This window comes from Hevea brasiliensis, chromosome 15 (genome assembly GCF_030052815.1).
Source record: "Hevea brasiliensis isolate MT/VB/25A 57/8 chromosome 15, ASM3005281v1, whole genome shotgun sequence".
In the NCBI taxonomy this organism is placed as follows: Eukaryota; Viridiplantae; Streptophyta; class Magnoliopsida; order Malpighiales; family Euphorbiaceae; genus Hevea; species Hevea brasiliensis.
Window position 1 is genome coordinate 62,956,810 of NC_079507.1, and position 22,132 is coordinate 62,978,941.

The following is a 22,132-nucleotide window of genomic DNA, read 5'->3' on the forward strand; positions in this document are numbered from 1 at the left end:
TGATACATAGTTTCGCCAACATCAATTCCCTAATTAAGTTATTGAACCTTTATTTATAAAATCATGTATATATATTTATCTTCTAAAGAATGCATAGAGAAGGAGCCAGTCATGTTCCTCCATTGTAACAGAAATGAAGGTTAAAAAAGAATGAATCACAAGCTCCCGTTTTAGAGGGGAGAATGAAGGAAATAAATAAACAAACCACTCTTTTAGGAAACAACAAACTATGAAGTCAACCAGAGAAGGCTAATGGCCATATGCTAGTTTGAGCAAGTTGCATATTCTTCTGAACTGCTTATGCACACATGCTTACAATTTGAAACTAACCAAAAAGCATTTTCTTTCTCCCTCCCCCTTTTTGCCTTAAAATAAAATGCATAAAACAAATAGCCATCCAGGCTCTGTTCCAACATATCTTGTAATGCTATTTGCTTTTGGCTCTGAGTCTAGAAACACATTTTTTATTACTACTTCTGAAAATAAGCTCTGCTCTGCATTTCATCAAAAGGATGCCCTAACAGATTGAAGAAGATCCAGAACTGATGTCCGGTCAGGCATGCTAGGAATTGCTCCCTTCACTTGAACACAAAGAGAAGCTGCTGCCGCTGTATAATGTTCAAGATAGTCATAATAAGATAATTTTTTTCCCATTTTCTTTTCTTTCTTTCTTAAAGATAAATATAGAAATGCAGGTGTAGCTATAAAAATTTTAAGCGAACCACTTTTTGGTACGTACGAAAATTATTTTAAAAAATGAGAATCATGAGGACATGCAAACTAAGAACACCAGCCATACCAGCAAATCTCATGCACTCCTCTTTTGTCTTGCCCTCCACCAAAGTCACGGCAAAAGCAGCAGTAAAAGTATCTCCAGCACCTGTAGTGTCAATGACTCTTGCAGCAGGTATTATAGGTTGTCTAATTGGTTTTTGACCTTCTACAAATAAAGCTGATCCTTTGACCCCAAGTTTCACTAGGACTTCCCTGACTCCCTGAAATTCAACATAGCAATCTATGATACATTAGAAAAGTATATCGTTTGGCATTTTCAAAAAGCTTTCTATTTGCTCTGTTGCCCATTTCACTGCCAACTTGTATCGCTACCTAAACAGAAACGAAAAAGGATGAGAAGAATTCCCCAAGTAAGTTGAACATTGAATATTTCTGTCCTTTATTGTATTGAATTTACTTGTTCAATGAATCATCAAAATCAATTCTTAGGCCAATGACATGGGATTTCAAATTATTTACTATAAGTTGGATTTGGATGTTTGTGATCTTCACAAGGAATAACTGCAGTAGAAAGTCGAGGCTTGGTGGAAAAAAAAAAAAAAGAAATTACCCACGAAAATAGCCCAAAATTGAAATTAATAATCAAACTGAACTGAACTGTACAGTTCAGTTTTCCTCTTAATCTCAGTTCAATCTATATCACAAATTATAAGAATGTCAGTTATTCTGATTTGAAGAATTTCAGAAATTGGACCAAATCTGACCAATGCATACTTCTAATTGTTGGAATAAAACACTTATCAAGAATGTTTTAAACATCAAATAACAAGAAGCATAGTTGAGATTGAATGAAGAGAGCATGCCTTGAAAACGTTAAAAGATAAAGAATGATCCACACCAATTAAATAAGAACCAAAAAATCTATGCGAATGTGGATGCATGAGCAAGAGAGAGGAATTGTGTACACCCCACTAAAAAAGGAAAATAAGGAACTAGCTGATTAAGCCCAAGGCCGATTACTAAATTAACGTAGGCCAGCCATTTTGGACCATGTGGTTTGAGCTGAATTTTATCGGACTACCCAGTTTAGGTGTTTTGGACTATTACAAGTGGGATGAGGATAATCCAGGAATAGGTCTGCAAAACCTGTGAATTCAAACGGAAAGAATTGCTCATTGAATATTCTAAAAGCACACAATGAGAAACCTCCATCCTTGCAGTATCAGCACAACCAAGGTCAAATTCTTGACATGAGACCACTTACATAAGCAAAAGAGCAACAAGGAAGAGGATGCAACAACCCCACCGGGCCCACCCTTCAAAGCTCAACATTAGTCAACAAGCAAGGAATAGTTAGTTTATACAATGCAAGCCCAAAGCTGTGAACTAACACCATGTCACTACAAACTATTTTCATTTTGAAGCCATGAAGCAAATCCAACATCCAATGACAGAAAACAAATAACTTCAGCAATGAACCAAAGCTGACAAATTCAAGGAATGACCATGGTGGAGATGATAGAAATGGGAGCTTAGGTCATCCTCAACAACAAGCTTAAAGAGTTTTCTTAAGAACTTGCTCTCAGTGGCAGGATATAGATAAAAGTTTCTTTGCAAAGCACAGGTAGGATCAAGTCATTTTAACACAGATTCATCTCAGCTAGTACAACTCAATGAACAAAATGGCACCACTTGTCATTTGGTTGAAATAGCAAGGAATGGAACTGGCATCTTGCTTACGGTGGATGAGTAGCATTTTTTGGGATGCATCATGCATGAAAGTAAATTAGAGTTTAAGGTGATTTAAGCAATGTGATTAAGGCTTGGATCAAGTTATGTGGAAATACCTAACTAACATAAGAGCAAGAGAAGAGAGGGTAAGAAAGGAAAAGAGGAAGTGAATAAAAAGAAGAAAAGAGAGGAAATTTAATTTTGAAAGCAGAAGCATATTTACATAAGCATGCTAAATAGACACAAAAATAAGACCTTCCCAAAGAAGACATCAAATGATAAATAGACATAATCATAAGCATACTTTAATATACTAGGTGGTCAAACGCATCTTCCAAGCACACAACCTGATAAACAAATCTGTTAATCCCAATAAAACCTGAATTTTCAAACTTAATAGTCAAACAAAAGGTGTTTCCAAATTTTCTTTCCTTATTTAAAACACCCTCCTTATGTGTACTCACATAATCTGATTTCATTGATAGAGAAAACATTTGGTTAGAGAAGGAAACTTCAGGGCAAAGAAACTGCAGCAATATTTAATTGCATGCCACACCATGACTTCACTAGTTAATCTAATAACTCATATACAACTCATGTATATCATGGAATAATTTACATACTCAAACTTAGTAGGATTCCTACCCAACTGCTCTAGCATATTTAGGCATCTACTATTTTGAATGACCCTATTTGTGTTTCACATAGAAGAATCAACCCATAATCTTTTAATGGGAGTGGAGGGAAATAAGAGCTACTCATGGCAGGTAATGATATATCAAAACAAATATTTATTTCATGTATTTGACATGATTATTATATTCAACCATCCTCTATACAATCACCCACTTTAATAATGACCTAATTTTGTGGATATATAAAACATTAATAGACAATCAGATTTGCATAATTCACACAGAATCAAAATCATAAACTTTAACAACTTAATGCAGCAGTTAAGTTGTCATTAGAACAAAAACATAAGTATTTTGTCAAATCTTCAAAATGTAGAAAGAATAATCATGCTAGGTACAGAAAAAAGTGATATAAGATAAAGCTTGTTTAGGTGTTACATACTAACCATTTCATGACACTTAGTAACAGCCTGACCAATTTGTTCAAAGTTTTCAGTAGGCATGCCAGTTATACGTCCAAGTTCACTTTCATTTGGGCTGAAGATGTCAACAACATTCAACAGTTCCAAGGGTATAGGTGCATCCATTCCCCCAGCATCGAAAATGACAGGAACACCAGCACTCTTCGCAGCCTAGAGACATGGCAGCATCAGAATGTGAAAGAAATGACTACAAGAAAATAGGAGAAACCTAAGGAAGCACAAATTATAATATCTCAGTACAACATTGATGATAAAAGGAATAACCAAAGAATGTCTAAGCAATCCCTAAAGCCTATGTAAAATTCAATAATCAAATTGACAAATATGCCAATAAAAAAAAGATAAGAAAAAAAGATAATGATTTTTTTAGATAACTAAGTGGTCAAAAAAAAATTCATATCATATAAGATCAGTCAACCATCAACAGATAATAGTATTAGAGGTTTATCATAGCGTATCATAACAATTATATACCATTACCAAATTAAAATCAAACGGCCACATAAAGCTGAAGAATTTGGAAAATTGTTGCTGCTAAAATGATCAACTGGACTCTACAGAACAGAAATGATGGTTGAATGGTTATACTTTAACTGAAGTTATAAGATCTAGATTGATGTGCCATCTTAAGAAACAATGAAATCAAGTGCCCAAAACAAAGAAATATAAAATGGTAATCATTATATTAAGCAATCAACCCTGCTTCTAGGCCAGTTACTTAAAAATTAAGCTGAAGCAGGTATAATGCCCAATATCTCATGGACTTGGCAGGGCCTTGTTCCACAAAGTTCCACTTTTGTGGACTAATTTAATTTAATAAAATAAACAAAGAAAAAATCATGGACATTTCCATGCTATAGCAGAAGTAGCTGCCAAACAACACTGGACAACCATATCAGACTGTCACAGCACCGCTCAGCTACCTATCCTGGACCCAAAAAGCTGATTCAGTATCACTCTTCATTTCTTTTGATTATTTATACTGCCCACAGTGCCATAATGCACTAGCTATGTAGATCTAAGTGAAATTTTCCCAGCAAAAACTTTGAATCAATTTGAAATCAAACCAAAATTACTTCTAAAGCAAGGTAAATATTATCCTTTTCAATTTGTATTGGGAGTCTCAAGCCTTGATCATCACAAAGCTTGATTTGCATCTATCAGCAGTGGATGCCATATCTTTAATGCACAATGAAAAATAAATCCAAGAAGAGAAATAATTTCACAATTACACCAACAATTTCTTCCACATTCTAGATTTCTAGTGGTACTTCAAGAAATGAAGATCAACATCTAATGGTATTTTTGAAACTCAGTTGAAGATGGAAAACCTTACGTATCTTTTAAGATTCACTTCAAAGCAACTAAAAGTGCAATTAATCAACTTAAGGCACATGTGATAGAAATCAATTCAAAACAAAGAAACAAGAAAGGGCCAATTTATCCACCTCAAGTTTTGATTTGGTAATGAAGCAAGGGATTCCATACGGAAATAGGATTAACAATTTGCTGCAGGTTCAGCAATAGAGGTATTTACAAGCAGTGGTAATTATAAATACTCTCAATGTCCAAAAAAACTATTTATTGAGAACAATAAGTTTTTTTACCGTAATTTACATAATAAATTATTTTACAAACAAATCTTGCTATAAAATTATTATCCACAAAGCAACAAGCATTCTATAACCGTCAAGGTAACCAGCTCCAACTCCGATTCCTTTACCCTATCCTTACTATAACAAGATCCACTAGAGCATTGAGGGATATTTCATATTCTTTTGATATTTTCAAGTTCTAGGCATCATGGAATAGATTAACAAAAACTGCTAATCCATCATTTCTTCCAAAAACTGAAAACTAAACAATGCAAGATGGTTGACTTCTTTTTTTTTTCTAATTTTCTTGAATATGTCACAAGAGTTAATATTCTCAGTGAAAAATAGTAAATTGTATATGGGTTTGCCTTATTTTAGTCATAGCTACTGAAGCCAAAAGGCAACAAGATAAGAGCTGGATCACATTCTCGGTACACCAAACACTAAAACCTACAAAATAAGCTCTCTAATCTAATGTAAAATAAGAGAACAACTCTTTACAAATCAATGATTTTTTTTTTTCTCTTCGCTTCCCCCTCTTAAGGCCCATTTAAAGCTCCACGAAAATCAACCAGATAGAAACAATATTACTCCTATGTACCGTTAAGGTACTGATGTACAATCTGTGTCTCCAGTAGGTACTATAGAGAGCTTGTTAGCTTCTAAATGTTGCACTATTTCCCATCCTAGTCAATCAAACTCAGATTCCACCATTATCTAAATTTAAACTATTCTTCTTCTCAAGCTACATCCCTTTTCAACTTTATTCATTATGACAGACAAAAGCAGAAGTTAAAAAGTCCTCTTCTATACTATTTTGGTGAGGATGGCCCATTTTGTCTCTGGATAGGTAATGTCATCAAGCCAACAAAACTTAAAGAAATCACTATTCCCAAGAAAATGTAATTTATCATATTCTTATGCAGAAACTAAAAAAACATGTCGTTCAAAATTAAATCCTCCAATGCCCCAGCTTACCCAAATTCACAAAGATAAGATCATAGTTAGCCTCAACCAGAATCAAACGTATTTCAAGCAAAAGGCATTATTAGGTCAAATTTCATAATCCCTTCTTTACGATGCAAGACATAATCACGTTTTGACCATTGACCAAGAAAGAATAATAAATCAAGCAGCTGCAAAACAAATTAACATGAACATGGATGAAGATAAAGCAAGAAGAATTGATAAAACAATTCAAATATGTAATTACGGCCAGCCTGACCTTTGCAACTTGGATATTTACGGAATCAGGGATCTCCCTTTGAAGCAAAAGGATACCAGCATTCCTCATTACCGCCAAGTCCTCATCGCTCAGTTTCTCAGGCCAATAACTCATGTTGGCTCCACCAACAATGATAATAGAGTTCTGCCCATCAGACTGAAGCATCACCACAGCATGCCCAGTAGGCACATCACCAACATGCCTTACATAATCAAGATGAACTCCTCCATTTCTCAACGCCTCAATGATCAACTTCCCATGTGCATCCTCACCCACCTGCCCCACAAAGTACGTTGGGTATGAGAGTTTACTACCACAAGCTGCCTGATTGGCTCCCTTCCCACCTGCAAGTGTCTGCCCACTCTTGGCTGAGACGGTCTCTCCTTCTCTGGGTAGTCTCTCAATTTCAACATAGATGTCAGCATTGGCCGAGCCAACAACAACAAGCGGCGGGGCGTTGGCTTCCGGATTAACTGGTGTTGGAGGGTGTTTGGAGGATTTAAGTACAAATGAAGGAAATGAGTGAGTTTTGGTTGATGGGTTTTGATTTTGGTTTTGGTTCTTGACGAATTGAATTGGTTTCGTGCTTATTGACGATCTTCTGGGTGCGCTGTGAGATCTATTAAAGAAGCTATGGGAGTTTGCGGGTGAAAAGGCTATTCCTTTCATGTTTGTTGTAACAGAATACTCTCAGATCAAATCTCAATTTCTCCTTCAGATCAAACACCTGTTTGCAAGCCATTGTTATCTTAATTATCTTCTACATTTCCACTATGCTTAAAATGCAAACAAATACAGATCAAGCAAAAATTAAAAACAACAAAAAAAAATTAAAAAAAAATTGTTTTTTCTTTTTGTTTATTTGGCTGTATACTGTAAATTATTTTTTTATTTTTTATTTTTTTTTGTTTGGAAGCTCCATTATCTAAGCAAAACATTTATCTCATTAGTTGAAAAAAATACTTATAAAAAAATAATTCAATTAAATTCTTATATATATATATATATATATATATTAAATAAATTTTTTATTATAAATATAAAAATTAATTAAAAAATTATTAAATTAAATTTTTATAAAATTTTATTTTTAATAAAATTCAACTCAATTAATTTTTTTTTAATTCTTACATTTGGAAATATAATAAATGAATAATTTATTTTTTTAATTTAAAAAAATATTTTATTTAAAAAAATAAAATAATTTATGTAAATTTTTTTTTCTTACATATAATTTATTACAAATAAAGTATTGTGTTAAAGTCCAAGGAGAGGGCTGCCATGCTTGTGTATTTTCTTAGAACTGATGAATTTTGTTTTGATACAACTTATATATATATATATATATATTCTACAAAAAAATGTATTCTCCTGTAATATTCTTTTTCATAATATTATTACAAAATATTCTCTATTTAATTTTTTATTACTTTTTTTTAATTGTATAATAAATTTTTAATATTTAAAATATAAAAATAATTATATGATTTAACCATTCTATATTTTTAATTAATTTTTTATTATATTTCTATATTTTTATTATGATACCATAAAGATTATAATTAATAAATTTAATTAAATTGATTTTTGAGTCTTCCATAAGACAAAAGACATAAAGAAAGAAAAAAAAAAATCCAAAGTCTTCTTTTTTTTTCCTAGTTGCCGTCTCCCATTTCTCTCTCTCTCTCTCCATTGTTAAACCTCCATTGAAGCTTGTATTCAAGCTCAAATTCCCTCACTTAACCTTAAGATTTTCCATAAACACTTCATCAAAACTTGTTACCTCAATCTAAGAAGAAGATTGAAAGAGCAAAGAAAAAGAAAAAGGAAGAGAATTGAAGAATTGGACATCAAAGATTGAGGTTAGTGATTTAAGTTGCAAAATTAGTTTATTAGTTGTATTTGTAGCTTGATTAACTTAGAAATAAACTTAAGATGAAATGAAATAAATTGTTGAGAGACCAAGCTGAATTTCGGCCAGTATGTGTATGAGGGGATTATTGCATGAGTTTGATAGATTTAAAAGTGTATGAGATCTTGTTTGAGATGAAGAAACATGTATATAGGCTTTGAATCAATTAAATGCAAATACATTGTGAACTAGGGTTTTGGGACACTTAGGGTTAGGGACAAAAATGTGAAAAATTGATAAAAGATGTCTTGGACCTAGTTTGAAGTGGAAAATGGTCAATGGTGACCAATGAAGTGTGTTGGAAGTGTTGGAGTTAAGGTTAAATTCGGACTCAATGTGGTTATGCTGCTGACAGCATGACTAAGGTTCCTTTGAGGGACCAAAAATGAAAATTTACAAGTCCAATTGGTATGAGACCAATTGAGAATGAAAATAGACACTAAATGACACAATTTTTATTTAGGAACCATGCCCAAAAAGTGACCAAAACCTAGTGAATAAATTGACTCAATTCGAAAAATCTCAGTCTGCCTTGTACAAACTGACCAAATGAACAATTTGGCCATAACTTGAGCTAGGTAGGTTTAAATGACATGAAATTTTACCAGTGGATAGTTGAGGTATAGACCTAAAACTTTCATGAAGAATACAAACCCAAATTATGCCATTAACCAAGTCATTTGGCCACCCAAAGTTGGTGACATAAAACTGCCAGAACCAAAAATTACCCAGAAATCTGGGTTAAGTCCAATCCGGCAGCCATGGTTCAAATGGCTATAACTTGAGCTAAAAAACTCAAATTTGAGTGATTCAAAAAAGAGAATAAACTTAAGACAATAGGGAACATTTTCTGTGAAGAAAGTTTTATCAAATTTCAACAGTAAAATGACCAATGGAATAGTGCAACTTTAGGCACCAAAATTGAAAATTATCAAATTTGCCTAAAAGACTTAGAATTTGAATAAATAACCAAAACCAACAAATTTAGTGACCAAAATGTGGTATGTGGGTGAAGTTGGAATTTCTATACCTATTAAGCCTTAGAAAGTCAACAATTTGACTTGAATAGTGTAGTGAATAGTAACCCAAAACACAAAAATTTAAGGAACGTTGAGTTTAGCACGTTAGAGCTAGATAAAAGTGAATTTCAATTTATTTTGGATTTATAATAAGTTATGATACTGAAACACTGTAAAACTGCGTGTTTCGGTGGAAAAGAACACCGGGAAAGAATCCCGGGAAAGAACCCGAGGAATCGAGTCAAGGCCAAGAGGCGACTCGCTTAAGATTTGTGCACAACTAACTCTTTTGTTATATTTTTATTTCTAAATCGATTTGAACAAGTTATTTTATGATTTATAAATTTTGATGTGTTGAGAATTATAGTTTGTTGAATGAAATTGTATAAATGAAATATAAATTTTCTTATGCATTTAAGGATTTATTGCATGGTTTTGAGAATCGTAAATTTTAAGTTTGATGTGTTGTCAACCTTGAGCATGAATTTACGATGATTAAATATGTTGATGATTTGTAAACACTTTGTAAATATAAATTGTTTTGAATATGATTTGAAACCACAGTTGACATGGTAAAATTTGTTATGAATTCTCATTAGCTTGTCTAGTGAGATATCTCTTCCACTAGATAGGGCGAGTTACTTCCTCTCTGGCTAGCCAGTTGGGGAAGAATTTGAATGAGTACTCATATATACTAGTTAGTCTTTGTTTCTCCCTTTTAGCCTCGGTTATTGGGAGAATGTGAAATGTCGTGGTGTACAACACGGCATCTATTTGAATTTTGGGTCATGGGATCAACTGTGTAAATTGTTGGCAACGCTCTTTAAATTATGCATAATTTGATAAATTGTTATTGAAATAAATAATTTGTTAGTGATTTAAAATATTTTTGTATTGTTTTGGAATTTAAAAGAAATATAAATAAATAATTATTAATTGATCAAAATGTTATTCAAATGAATAATTTACATGAATGAAAATAATGATTTTTGTATGTCATGGATTTTGAAGAATTTATAAATTTTAAATTTTTATTCATTATGAATTGTTAAGAATAATTTGTATTGAGTTTTAAATTATTAGTTTGTGCACTACTGAGTTCAGCACTCAGCGATAGCTTTATATGCTGTCGCAGGTGAAAGGAATAATAAAGCAGCTGAACAAGATTTCTGAAAAGACATAGTGAAACTATCTTCGGGTATATAATAGGTATACCCTTGTACAGTAGCTTTTGATGTAATTCTATAATTATATGTATGAAATTTACTTTGAGCAGTTGTACCAACTCTTTTGTAATATATATATTTAGATTGTAATCAAATACAAATTATTGTAATATTATCTTGAGATTTTATGTATTTATAAAGTTTGCATTATTAAATTTTAATACTCCCATTAATGTAAATATTCATTTTGTTATCTTAATGAGATATTTCAATATTTGATTTAATTTAAACTGTGTATTAAATTGTTTGTGTTGATTTGTGAAATGAGGATTGTTTGAATTTTGAGACTTGAGAAATTGGTTGAGATTGATTGTGAAATTTGAAGAAGTTGTTGAGAAAAATATTGGGAGTGTCTTTATTTTCAGGTTTTGAAGAACTGTTTTCTCAAAATACAGACAGAACCCTGTCAAAATTTTTATAAAATTTGAGGAAAAATAAAATGGACCAAAAATTTTAACTAATTTTTAACTTTAATTAAATGTTTTAATATCTATTTAGAAACGCTCACCACTTAACAAAAGTAAGAAAATTGTTTCAAAATCACTTATAGTATATTTAATGGGTTATCGGTAGGCGAAGTACGATAATTCATTAAGTGTACTACGGGAGCATGTTACATCTTATGAGGAGTAGGGTGTAACATTACTGTTAAAAATACTGTTGAAAAAATTATTTTTTTAAATATACCAATTAAAGAGTATTAAAATATAATTTAAAATTAAATTTTATAAATTTTAATTATAAGAACACTAAAATAATAAAATAATTTTTTTAAATAATTTTTTTTAATAACATATAAAACAATATTTTTATTTAAAAAAATAATTTTAACCCATTAAACACAATGCCTAACAGACACAACATAGTTGCCATCATAGAGAAAAGTGAATATCTATTTTGAAATTATAAGAGCATTAGACATTGCTTTAAAACCACGAACTAATGTTCCAAAGTATCAAATTAATTTAGAAATATGTTGATATGGATAGCAATTTAGAGATATTATTTAAAAAAAATAAAATTCTCCCGATTAAAGAGAAAAATATGTGGATGATGATTGATGAAATTTATAAATTAATTATATTATCTAATCATAAAAAAAATCGAGAAAAAAAAATGAAGTTATCTAAGATTATTTATCCCTAAACAATTTTAATTTCCCTTAAAAATAAACTTTCTTATTTTGTAATTTTTCCTTTTTTTCAGTGTTGTAGCATATTCTACGTGCCAAAACAAGAGCCTCAAATTAGCCTGCGTCTGTGCATCAAAGCCACCACAGCGCATTATAATAAATCAGAAACCTGGATGATTAATCCAATGGTCGATGATTTGATGAACGCCACTCAAACTTTGGTTGACACCATCAGATCACCCCTCTAGAGAGCATACTATTTGGAAATTTTGGAGCAGTATTTGGTTTTGACTGAGCTGGGCAATGGCATTTGGTCATAGCTTAAGCTGGCAGACAGCATTCATTTCTTCGAAAACCCAATTCAGAAAAGCTTCAAATTCAAAGCTTTCTGTCTTATCCTCTTCTGCTTTCGGAGTAACAAAAAGGGTCTCTTCCTCTGTTCGTGCTATGGGTTCCTCTGCTTCTTCACAGAGACCAGATAACATTCAAGGTAGTTCTCTCTCTCTCTCTCTCTCTCTCTCTCTCTCTCCATCTAGATAATGATCTCTTGTGTCGCTGTTTGTTTAGAAATTATGTTTTCAATGAGAAGTTTAACAAAATTCTTTTTCATATTAGTTTGTTTTTTGTTATGCGATTTTCTTGGTTATCATGTTTGGCTTCACCTTAATGTTTTGTTTAGATGTTCCGTCTTGATGATTAGTTTCCCAATTAGATGCATAAATATTTTATATTTTCAATGCTTTATCTATTTTCCTTTTCAATTGTTGAAAACCATTAGGGTTTTTATTTCATGGGTTTGGCATCAATTATCAGCAAGGATGTTATGAAATTATGGAATTAATTTTCTTTTCTTGCTCGCTGATATCTCTACTATTGAACAATTATACGTAGGCACTATGTCCATGGGAGGGGGATTTTCTAAATGTGCTGATCCTTGCTTTTCCACTGCTTTGCTCTTTGCTAATTTGAGAAAGGTGAAATTTTAGGTTTTCTGCATTATGTTTTAACCACAAGAGTCCAGAACTTTCAGCCTGGTAGAGAAAGTTTTTGTAAGTGCACATCTGCTGTGGTTTTTGTGAGACAATTCTTGAGCGCAAAGGGACTCTGTAAAGTATCAATTATCTGTATCTGCTGTGTTGGTGACCAGAGAAATGAAATTGATACTGTTTGGATTTTGGACTTGAGTAAAAATTCAGAATCCTTATAACCGTTTAAACTTGTAAACCTATGTTGATTCTGTTAGATGGTGTGGATCTTATTAATTTGGTTAAATTTTTTTATGTTCCTGAATACTTTAGCAACAAAAGGAAATTAGTCCTAATGGTTTCAGTTGCCAATCTTTAGCATAGTTTAAGTATCACTTAGTGTTTGCATTTATGGCTCACTGGATTGTTCTTGCATTGTTCGTATTGACTGGATTTCCTTTTTGTTGGACAACAAGTATTCACGCTACTGATATTAGTAATTTAGAGTTGTTTACTTTGTGTGTTCTCTAGTTGGCTCAAAAGAGGAAGCTAGCATCTTATGGAGAACTTCATGAATTTCTCAGTGAAAATACTTAAATTAAAATTAACTACATGCCTAAAACCATTTTGGATTCCTTGCAGCTAATATGCACAGATGATGGTAGGTCCATTTTCTTGGGGTAGGGAAAGGGTGTAATATTATCTATTGATTTATCGTCCTTGAAGTTCTTGATACCATAGTGGAATGAAGAAAAAAAATCCACTTATCTATTTCTATTATCATCAATGTCAAAATGGATTTTGATAATTGCAAAGTCATTGGCAATTCTTGATAAAATTTCTTGATCTACCTGTGTGATTGTTTAGATTTAGAATAACAGAAGCCTTACTCATTTTAACCATTAAAACCCATTTGCTTTCTCTTGTAGAGGCAGGAAAGGTTGATTATGCTTCTGTAAGTGATGATGAATGGAAAAAGAGGCTTTCAGTTGAGCAATTTCACATAACACGTCAAAAGGGAACCGAAAGGGCTTTCAAAGGGTATGATTTTATTAGATGTATTGTAGTTGTGTGCAAATTTTTTACAGAATTACAATTTAGGAGCTTCCAAGGCCTTCAATAATTTAGAGGCTGCCAGCTTCAATAACATTGATGTGAAGTTTAGAAGCATGAGCATTATTATAACTTGAAATATGCAGTGGAACTATCAGAATTCTAACCATTAAGAGGTCTACTCATTTCCACAACCATAACTTAAAGAACCACTGATGATATATGCTGAATTTTCGTTCAACAATGCCCAGTTGATTCATTATTCTTGTGGTGGTGTTTTTTCATTTTCAGGGAATACTGGAACACTAAAACCCCTGGAACTTACCACTGCATATGTTGTGATACACCTCTATTTGAGTACGTAAATGGTTACATGCAAGCCTGTGCCAATGGAACCGACTACTTTGATGCTTAGTTGAAGTGACTCGTCTGTTCTCTCCTGCAGGTCATCCTCTAAATTTGACAGTGGAACGGGTTGGCCATCTTACTATCAGCCAATAGGAAGCAATGTGAAATCAAATTTAGACTTGTCAATTATTTTCATGCCTCGTCAAGAAGTTCTTTGTGCAGCTTGTGATGCTCATTTAGGCCATGTCTTTGACGATGGTCCGGCACCCACTGGAAAACGCTACTGTATCAACAGGTAAAATATTTTCTTAATTTCTACTGTACGAGGCTTTTTTCTTAATTCCAAACTTGTAGCTTCTAGTGAATCTCATTTGAAATGTAACTCACCATGCTTGCAGTGCTTCCTTGAAGCTGAAACCTAAGTGAGAGACCTACGGGCCATGAAAGTGTCTGTCAAAGTTGAGATAAGGTGAAGCACTTGTTTTCTTGTGTATCTTGTGTACATGTCATGATCCATGTATTCTTGTGTAAAGATCATGTCCTCTTGGATCTCAATAAATAAGTACATGTCTTTACGTAGATCGGTTCATTATGAATTTAAAATGCAATATGTACGATGTGACTCATAATATTTATATTTTGAATTCACAATGAATTGGAATTAAATATAAATGGATGTATATATCAAAAAGAAATTCTTTACAGCTTATTTGGGAAGAAGTTTTTTAATGTAAATGATGGGCTTATAAAGTATCATACTTGTTTGGGGAGGAGGTATTTTAAAGAATATAAGGTTTTCAGGGTTCAAAACTTCAAAAAATTTCACTTTTTCAACCCATCAAATTAGAGGGTTGAAAAAATTTTGCTACTTTAACTTTCATTACTTTATTTTATAAAATTTTCTCTCATTTCATTTAAGCATATACTGATAATGTTAAGCATAATGTTTGTTGGAATTAAGACTTAAAAAGGGAATGGATTATGCTAGTGATAGGTGCCGAACACTGAATCAACGCTTGCTCTTTTACTTAATATTTGAATTTTTTTTAACCTTTTCTTTTATAAATATATATATATGACTTTGTTAAACTCAAAACTATTATAAAATCTAATTTGGGAACGAAATTGTTTGGAACCAAAATCATTACAAACTTAATCGGTCCAAAATCGTGAGGCTGATAAAATCGGCGTTTTCGGCTCAAAATTGATGTTGAATGCGCCTCGGCCGGGTCCACACCATTGCCCCCCACCCTGGTCCGTCCCAGTCATTGTGGGGGTCAATACATCAATCATTTTCGTTTCTAAATGGTCCATCTAATTTTCCACGACCTTAACAAAGACCATGGTGGCAATATGCCTACCTCACGTCACGGAGATATTACGGTTAAAATATTTCTTTTCATTTTTCATTTTTATTTATAAGAGGTTAAGGGGACATTATTCTCTCAAGTTTTCTTAAATTTTAGAGATTTTATTAATTATTTTTATTAAATATTTTAATTTTAAATTATTATATAGACTATTAACCACTAACTATTAATATTAAATAGATAACATTTAATATTGTTAAACAAACCCTAAAATTATTGAGCAAACTTCACCTATAAATATTATATATATAAATTTAATTTTAAAGTTACTATATTTTTATTTTGTAATTTATAAAACTTTTGATATTTTATTTTTAATAATAAATATAATTTACTCAATTTATTATTTTTTATTTATTTATTCTTGGCTGAAATTTTAGATTTTTAGGGGCTATTTTATATTTAAAAATAAAATTGATTTGTTTTGAAATTTAACTTGTCAGTTTTTGTTTGTGAGGTTTTGGTTTATTGTTTGGCTAAAATATCTTAAATTGATATCTTTCATGTACTTTGCCAAAAAATATATATATATCTTTCATGTACTGAAATCAGTGGTGGATAAAAAAAAAAAAGGTTAACATATAAGTAAATTATATAATATATTTAAAGTACTAAAAAATAATATATTTAATATTTATATAAAAATATTTAAATCTTAAATTTAGAAAAAATAAGATCTGTCCTATATGCTACAAATCTATAAACATATAATAATTTACTCAATTAATTAATTTTTGATATTAATATTTATATTTTTAAGAGATTAATTTAAATAAATATATAAATATGTAAGGGTGACTTAGAAAAAAATGAATTGACGTCTCTTTTTTATTCAAGTGGATCTGTCTCTGAGTAAAATACAATAATACCCATTATAAAATGTTATTGAGTTTATTGTTTATTTATTTAACAATTTGAAATTTTTAATAGGTTGTATAAATCAAATATCTTCAATATAAAAAATAAAAAAAATTGTAATATTAAATCAAATATCTTTAATTATTTTTAAAAGAATAATATAGAGAATATTCTACTGTAATTCCAATCGAATCGAATCTTTAGTAAAAAAATAGAAAAAAAAAAATCTGCTATATTAATCCACGTACACTTCCACCACTTCCATTTGCATTTTCTCCTACGCTAGCAGAGTCCACTCGCAGTGATAATGTAGCTAAGCCAAACTGAAATGGCTAATGAAGTGATCCTCTTGGACTTCTGGCCGAGCCCTTTTGGGATGAGGGTCAGAATAGCATTGGCTGAGAAGGGTGTCAAGTATGAGTACAGAGATGAGGACTTGAGGAACAAGAGCCCTCTTCTCTTGCAGATGAACCCAATTCACAAGAAGATTCCTGTTCTCATTCACAACGGAAGACCCGTTTGCGAGTCCCTTGTTGCTGTCCAGTATGTTGATGAAGCGTGGAACGATAAGTCTCCTCTCCTGCCCTCCGATCCTTACCAGAGAGCCCAGGCTAGATTCTGGGCTGATTTTGTCGACAAGAAGGTATATATATATGTGTGTGTGTGTGTGTGAATTTGCTTTCTTTTTCAGCAAGAAAGAGAGAGAACTTGTCTAGGATTTTTTTTTCTTAGGGGAGATCTTCTGCAATATTATAGCAATTGATTCTCTTTAATTTCTAATGGAAATGAGTGTTAATTATTAGATTTTAAAGGGTTTATTGATCATTGTAAAATGAAATCCAGGTGCTAGTTAGTTAATTCACTTCTGATATGCACTGCAGATATATGATATTGGGAAGAAGACATGGGCTACAAAAGGAGAAGAGCTGGAGGCAGCCAAGAAGGAATTCATTGACGCCCTTAAGTTGTTGGAAGTTGAGCTTGGAAACAAGCCTTATTTTGGTGGGGAGACCATTGGATATGTGGATGTTGTACTCATACCATTTTATTGCTGGTTTTATGCCTATGAGACCTGTGGCAACTTCAGCATAGAGCCCGAGTGTCCTGTTCTGATAGCTTGGGCTAAGAGGTGCATGCAGAAAGAATCTATATCCGAGTCCCTTCCTGACCAACAAAAGGTCTATGAATTTGTCCTGATGATGAGAAAGAATTTAGGGATCGAGTAGTAGGAAGAAATATGATATGTATATTTCCTGTTGTGTGTGCTTTGTATTTTAAATAATTGGCTGTGACTCTTGCTTGGTATTTATTAAGGTGGAAGGAACTTCCATTGCTTGTGGGAGTGACGAGTGGGGGGCATTTAGTTGTGGCTGCCATAGCTTGTATTATGTGTTTTTCCTTTTATCTATGCATGTAACTAAGTATTTGTGGAGAAATGCATTTTTCTTTTTAAGGGATTGAGGGACCGGAGAGAACATGCCCTTTAGCTACTGAATCAGCCAGGCTAAGCTTGTCCTTCCGGTTGTTATTATTATTGTTTTTTCCTTGGCTCATGGTGGTGTTTTCCTTTAGCACAAAAAGATTCATGCTAGCATATGAAAATGTTATCTTCAACATGGAGATGGTTAAATCACGCATATTCAAGGATAACATTCTCTGTATTATCGGAAGCTTTTCCTAAATTGTTTAGGTTCTTTAATAGCAGATATTCATCGTGCTCAGTATCAAGGAAACATCAAACCTTATGATATAAATAGAAAAAAGACATCAAACGTGCACACTAGGAAGTATGAAACACGGCATCAGCTGCATTTCAATGGCACATGTCTAAAGCCCTTTCACATGTACTTGATTTTTTATAACATTGATCGATATGTGTCAGGCTATATATATGTATATATATATATATTTCCCTCTTTTATTATTGTAACGCTGCTCTCTCCATTTATATGAATAAATTTAATTATATTTGGTAAAGCGTAACACAATGCAATATACTTAATCATATAATGTAATTAAAATTATAAGATAATGTAATGTAATTATCATTATATTTTTCAATTTGATTATAAAATAAAAATATAAATAAGTAGTGTAATGTAATGATAATTTTTATTTTAATATTTAATTTATTTATAATGTTATTAATAAGTTATGATAGTTATAGTGATTAGTAATAGAGTAGTGTAGTGGTTAAGTGGTGGTAGTGGCTACAAAGTGAGATAGCGATGGTGGTAACTGCCAGGTGGTAGTAAGGGTGACAATAATTAAATGGTGATAATAATGATAAAGTTATAATAATAGTAATGGTGGTAATAGGATGGTGATGATGGTTGTGAGAAAATAAAAGTAGTGGTGGTGGTGATAATGATCATTACATCTATTATTAATTAAGTTACATAATTATCATTTTATTATGTTAAATTTTTTATGTTAGTAAACAACTAATCAAATATGTAATATAATTAAACATTATCTTATTTCTTAAATAATATATTTAAAATAATAATTTCATTTAATTTTTAAAATATGCCATTATTTATTAATATTATTTCATTAAAATTAAATAATTTATATTATTAAATTATTCATAAAATTAATAAAGTTTATAATTTATTTGTTAACACATATTAAATAAAAATATATTAATAAATTAATAAATCAATGATCTATAATATAGGATGTATAGAAAATGAAATAAACTTGTAAATTTATGAGGGAAGGAGGTTTTTTTTTACAACTGTATGGATTATCCTAGCTTCGCCCGCCTATGCACAAAATTCATGAAGAAAGAGAGAGAATGATTTGGGACAAGACTTGATGAGTCTCTAATGGACTTAGGTATGTGTGACCTTCTCTTAACGAGTAATGGCATTGAATGCTTCTCATCCACCCCCACCTACTCTCCATTAATAACCCCTTTCTACATCTTCTTTAGTCAGCTGCGACTCTCTACACCATTTGCAGCATTTCCCTCAGAAAAAGTAGAAAGAGAGAGAGAGCGAGAGAGAGAGAGAGATGGATAAAGGCAGCAAAGTAGGAGGTGCAGGCAGCTCGCCCATGGGGTTGATGGGTTCGACGACAGATGAGAAAGAGGAAGCAGCAAGCAGCCCCATGCGCACAGCTGAGACCATTCTGCGTCTCGTCCCAATGGCTTTGTGTATCTCAGCCCTAGTCCTCATGCTCAAGAATTCTCAGACCAATGACTTTGGCTCCCTCTCTTACTCTGATCTTTGTGCTTTCAGGTTTTTTCATTTCCACCCCCTCTCTTCAATATTCTTTAAAATTCAGAAGATCAATAGTAATTAATCTTTTCACTAACGGAATCAATATATATATTTGAAAATAAAATTTTTTGTTAAAAGTAGTAAATGATTTGAAAAGAAAAAATGATTACTAAGATAATGAAGTTTATATATGAAATTAATTTGATTTTTCAATAACGATCAAATTATAAATTTTTTAATTGATAGAGTGGTAATTGTGAGACTACTACTACGTAATTCAAATTTCATATTAAAATAACAATAATAAGGCTCAATTATCTATCCATGTGTGGGGGCCAGCCTATTCTTGTCCTAATAAGAGCTGTCATCTCCCTCCACCTCAAGTAGTGGGTTCAACCATATCTTTAAATAGAGGAAAAGAAAAAAAAAAAAATATATATATATTATTTTATTATAATATTTAATTATATATTTTTATTGTTATGCTCTCATCATCATGTAATCTTTTCCCTGGTCAGTCTCTATATTCAAAGACGGACACAGTATAAATTACAGAGGAGTGAGTTATATAATAATTGTAGTTAATAAAAATTTATAAATATTATTTTTATCTATAATATAAATATTTATTATTTTTTTAATAAAATATATATTTTTATTAATTTTAAATAAATAAAAACATCAAAAGTTCAAAGCTTTTCTCAATGGGTTCAACTAACGTGTAATAAAATGGTAACTCTGAGATAAAAAAAAAAAAGATTTACAATCCGAAATAATCTGATCGATTAACATGCATTAAACACTTTTTGATAATCTATTTTCATTATTATATATAAAGAAATTTTTAATAAATTTTTTTTAATATATAATATCACGCAATTAAAGAGAAATTTATCTTCAATCTTATTATGGAACAAATAATAAGATCGGAGAATTGGGTTAAAAAAAACAAATCAAATAAAGAGATAATAAAGAGTCTATACCTTTAATTTCAATAAATAATTCAATTTTTTAGTTATACCAAAATCAAGGGTGAAAATAAAACAATATAAAGATCTATGCATATTTTAAAGCATGTATATTTTAGTTTTTTTATTATTATTTTTTATTATTCTTTTTTTGATAATTAAAAGCATACAGATTTAAATTTGAGTATTCTGACATATAAAATTGAAAAGAAATTATATGGGTGAATAATCATATAATTAATGCAGGTATTTGGTGCATGCCAATGGCATATGTGCTGGTTATTCCCTTCTTTCGGCTGTGATTGTAGCAATGCCTCGACCATCCACCATGTCCAAAGCCTGGACATTCTTCTTCCTTGATCAGGTTAATTATATTTAGTTCAATTTCAGAAGATTGCTTCAAAACCTTTACTGCATGTGATGTTAATAATTCTTAAGTATATATTTTGAATATGTACATATGTAGGTGTTAACATACATAATTCTGGCGGCGGCTGCGGTATCGGTGGAGGTGCTGTACCTGGCACGAAAGGGAGACACATCCATCACTTGGAGTGCAGTTTGTGTATCGTTTGGGGGATTCTGTCACAAGGCCACAGCATCTGCAATCATTACATTTGCTGTAGTAGCTTGCTATATACTGCTTTCGCTTCTCTCCTCATACAAACTTTTCAGCAGATTTAGTGCACCAGCTATAAGCAACCCTGGTAAGGGCATTGAGATTGCCGGCTTTCAAGGCTAATTATCACCTCCGGCCACCACCACCGCCTGCTTGGTTGGATATCTATGGTCAATAACAGTTGTTGTTGGTTTGCTTTTGTGTGAGCTTTGGACTTTCTTGTACTTGATATGTGTTTAAACTTTGAAATTAATCTACCAAATAAGAAGCTTTACATATATACTTCTCATGCAAGTTAATTACAATTATACTTAAAGCTAATGTATAGAAGGGGATCAATTTCACTTAAAAATGAAACATAAAGTTTCTTAAATTTTAAAATTTTTCACAATAAAATTATTTTGATTCTTAATAATTAATTTATAAAATACATAGTCATAATGAGGATAATCCTCAATGTGACAGTGATAAAATCAGTTATGATTTTCTTTATAAATCAACCATGAAATAAATATCAATCGGATAATGAAGCACTAGATATATAATAATTGATTAGAAAAATTTTAATAAAAAAAAGTAGTAATTGTCAATGTTATCATCACTTTAGATTGTCATCTCAGCATATTACTTATAAATCGACTATTGAAAATTAAAAAAATTTTATTATATAAAATTTTAAAATTTATGAAATTTTGTATTATATTTTTAGATTCAGATATATTTTTGTTACAATATTTAAAGTACAAAAATAACTCTTAAAATTTATTATAAAAGAGTTATAACCATCCTATGAATTATCAATTTTAGCCAACTAATTAATTACTTAACACAAAGTGGTTGACTCAACTAATTGGTTAACTATAACTAATTCTGTTAGCCAACTTTTCTTGCTCATCTCTTCATATCACTTCCCTCTCCTCTAATTGCCGTTGTCCTTTTTTTTTTTTTTGCATGCAAATTAAAATGCGTTTCATGGCCCATTGGGCAAACAAGTATAGAGATTTGTTACACAATTTTAGGTCTATGCCTCAT

General features: G+C 31.4%; 4 protein-coding genes across 5 annotated transcripts; 3 read left to right on the forward strand and 1 right to left on the reverse strand.

Annotated features, from left to right (window-relative positions):
* Window positions 1-25: 25 nt before the first annotated feature.
* Window positions 26-7,256, reverse strand: LOC110638524 (ribokinase). The gene is made up of 4 exons (XM_058136107.1): window positions 6,404-7,256; window positions 3,548-3,733; window positions 800-995; window positions 26-608 (listed from the first exon to the last, which is right to left on the reverse strand). Exons 1-4 carry the CDS (start codon window positions 7,070-7,072, stop codon window positions 505-507), a joined length of 1,155 nt encoding a protein of 384 aa, XP_057992090.1. The 5' UTR covers window positions 7,073-7,256; the 3' UTR covers window positions 26-504.
* A 4,581-nt stretch (window positions 7,257-11,837) lies between these two features.
* On the forward strand, window positions 11,838-14,637 carry LOC110656639 (peptide methionine sulfoxide reductase B1, chloroplastic). Of its 2 annotated transcripts, XM_021813512.2 has the most exons (5): window positions 11,838-12,182; window positions 13,587-13,698; window positions 14,002-14,067; window positions 14,156-14,353; window positions 14,457-14,637. In XM_021813512.2, exons 1-5 carry the CDS (start codon window positions 11,996-11,998, stop codon window positions 14,482-14,484), a joined length of 591 nt encoding a protein of 196 aa, XP_021669204.2. In that variant the 5' UTR covers window positions 11,838-11,995; the 3' UTR covers window positions 14,485-14,637. The 2 variants fall into 2 exon arrangements, with proteins under 2 accessions (XP_021669204.2, XP_021669211.2); XM_021813519.2 differs by lacking the exon at window positions 14,002-14,067 and having other exon boundaries at window positions 11,865-12,182.
* A 1,899-nt stretch (window positions 14,638-16,536) lies between these two features.
* Window positions 16,537-17,739, forward strand: LOC110656652 (probable glutathione S-transferase parC). Its single transcript, XM_021813532.2, has 2 exons — window positions 16,537-16,929; window positions 17,168-17,739. Exons 1-2 carry the CDS (start codon window positions 16,615-16,617, stop codon window positions 17,510-17,512), a joined length of 660 nt encoding a protein of 219 aa, XP_021669224.2. The 5' UTR covers window positions 16,537-16,614; the 3' UTR covers window positions 17,513-17,739.
* A 1,488-nt stretch (window positions 17,740-19,227) lies between these two features.
* Window positions 19,228-21,378, forward strand: LOC110656659 (CASP-like protein 2A1). Its single transcript, XM_021813543.2, has 3 exons — window positions 19,228-19,531; window positions 20,728-20,845; window positions 20,948-21,378. The coding sequence occupies exons 1-3, from the start codon at window positions 19,305-19,307 to the stop codon at window positions 21,221-21,223; spliced, it is 621 nt and encodes a 206-aa protein (XP_021669235.2). The 5' UTR covers window positions 19,228-19,304; the 3' UTR covers window positions 21,224-21,378.
* Window positions 21,379-22,132: the final 754 nt, after the last annotated feature.

Coding starts and splice junctions, on each gene's coding strand:
- LOC110656639 (XM_021813512.2), top strand. CDS start 11,996: ATGGCATTTGGTCATAGCTTAAGCTGGCAGACAGCATTCATTTCTTCG. Junction 12,183..13,586: donor GAGACCAGATAACATTCAAG/GTAGTTCTCTCT, acceptor TTTCTCTTGTAG/AGGCAGGAAAGGTTGATTAT. Junction 13,699..14,001: donor ACCGAAAGGGCTTTCAAAGG/GTATGATTTTAT, acceptor TTTCATTTTCAG/GGAATACTGGAACACTAAAA.
- LOC110638524 (XM_058136107.1), bottom strand. CDS start 7,072: ATGAAAGGAATAGCCTTTTCACCCGCAAACTCCCATAGCTTCTTTAAT. Junction 3,734..6,403: donor TAAATATCCAAGTTGCAAAG/GTCAGGCTGGCC, acceptor CCATGTCTCTAG/GCTGCGAAGAGTGCTGGTGT. Junction 996..3,547: donor TTACTAAGTGTCATGAAATG/GTTAGTATGTAA, acceptor GTTGAATTTCAG/GGAGTCAGGGAAGTCCTAGT.
- LOC110656659 (XM_021813543.2), top strand. CDS start 19,305: ATGGATAAAGGCAGCAAAGTAGGAGGTGCAGGCAGCTCGCCCATGGGG. Junction 19,532..20,727: donor TCTGATCTTTGTGCTTTCAG/GTTTTTTCATTT, acceptor TAATTAATGCAG/GTATTTGGTGCATGCCAATG. Junction 20,846..20,947: donor CATTCTTCTTCCTTGATCAG/GTTAATTATATT, acceptor GTACATATGTAG/GTGTTAACATACATAATTCT.
- LOC110656652 (XM_021813532.2), top strand. CDS start 16,615: ATGGCTAATGAAGTGATCCTCTTGGACTTCTGGCCGAGCCCTTTTGGG. Junction 16,930..17,167: donor CTGATTTTGTCGACAAGAAG/GTATATATATAT, acceptor TATGCACTGCAG/ATATATGATATTGGGAAGAA.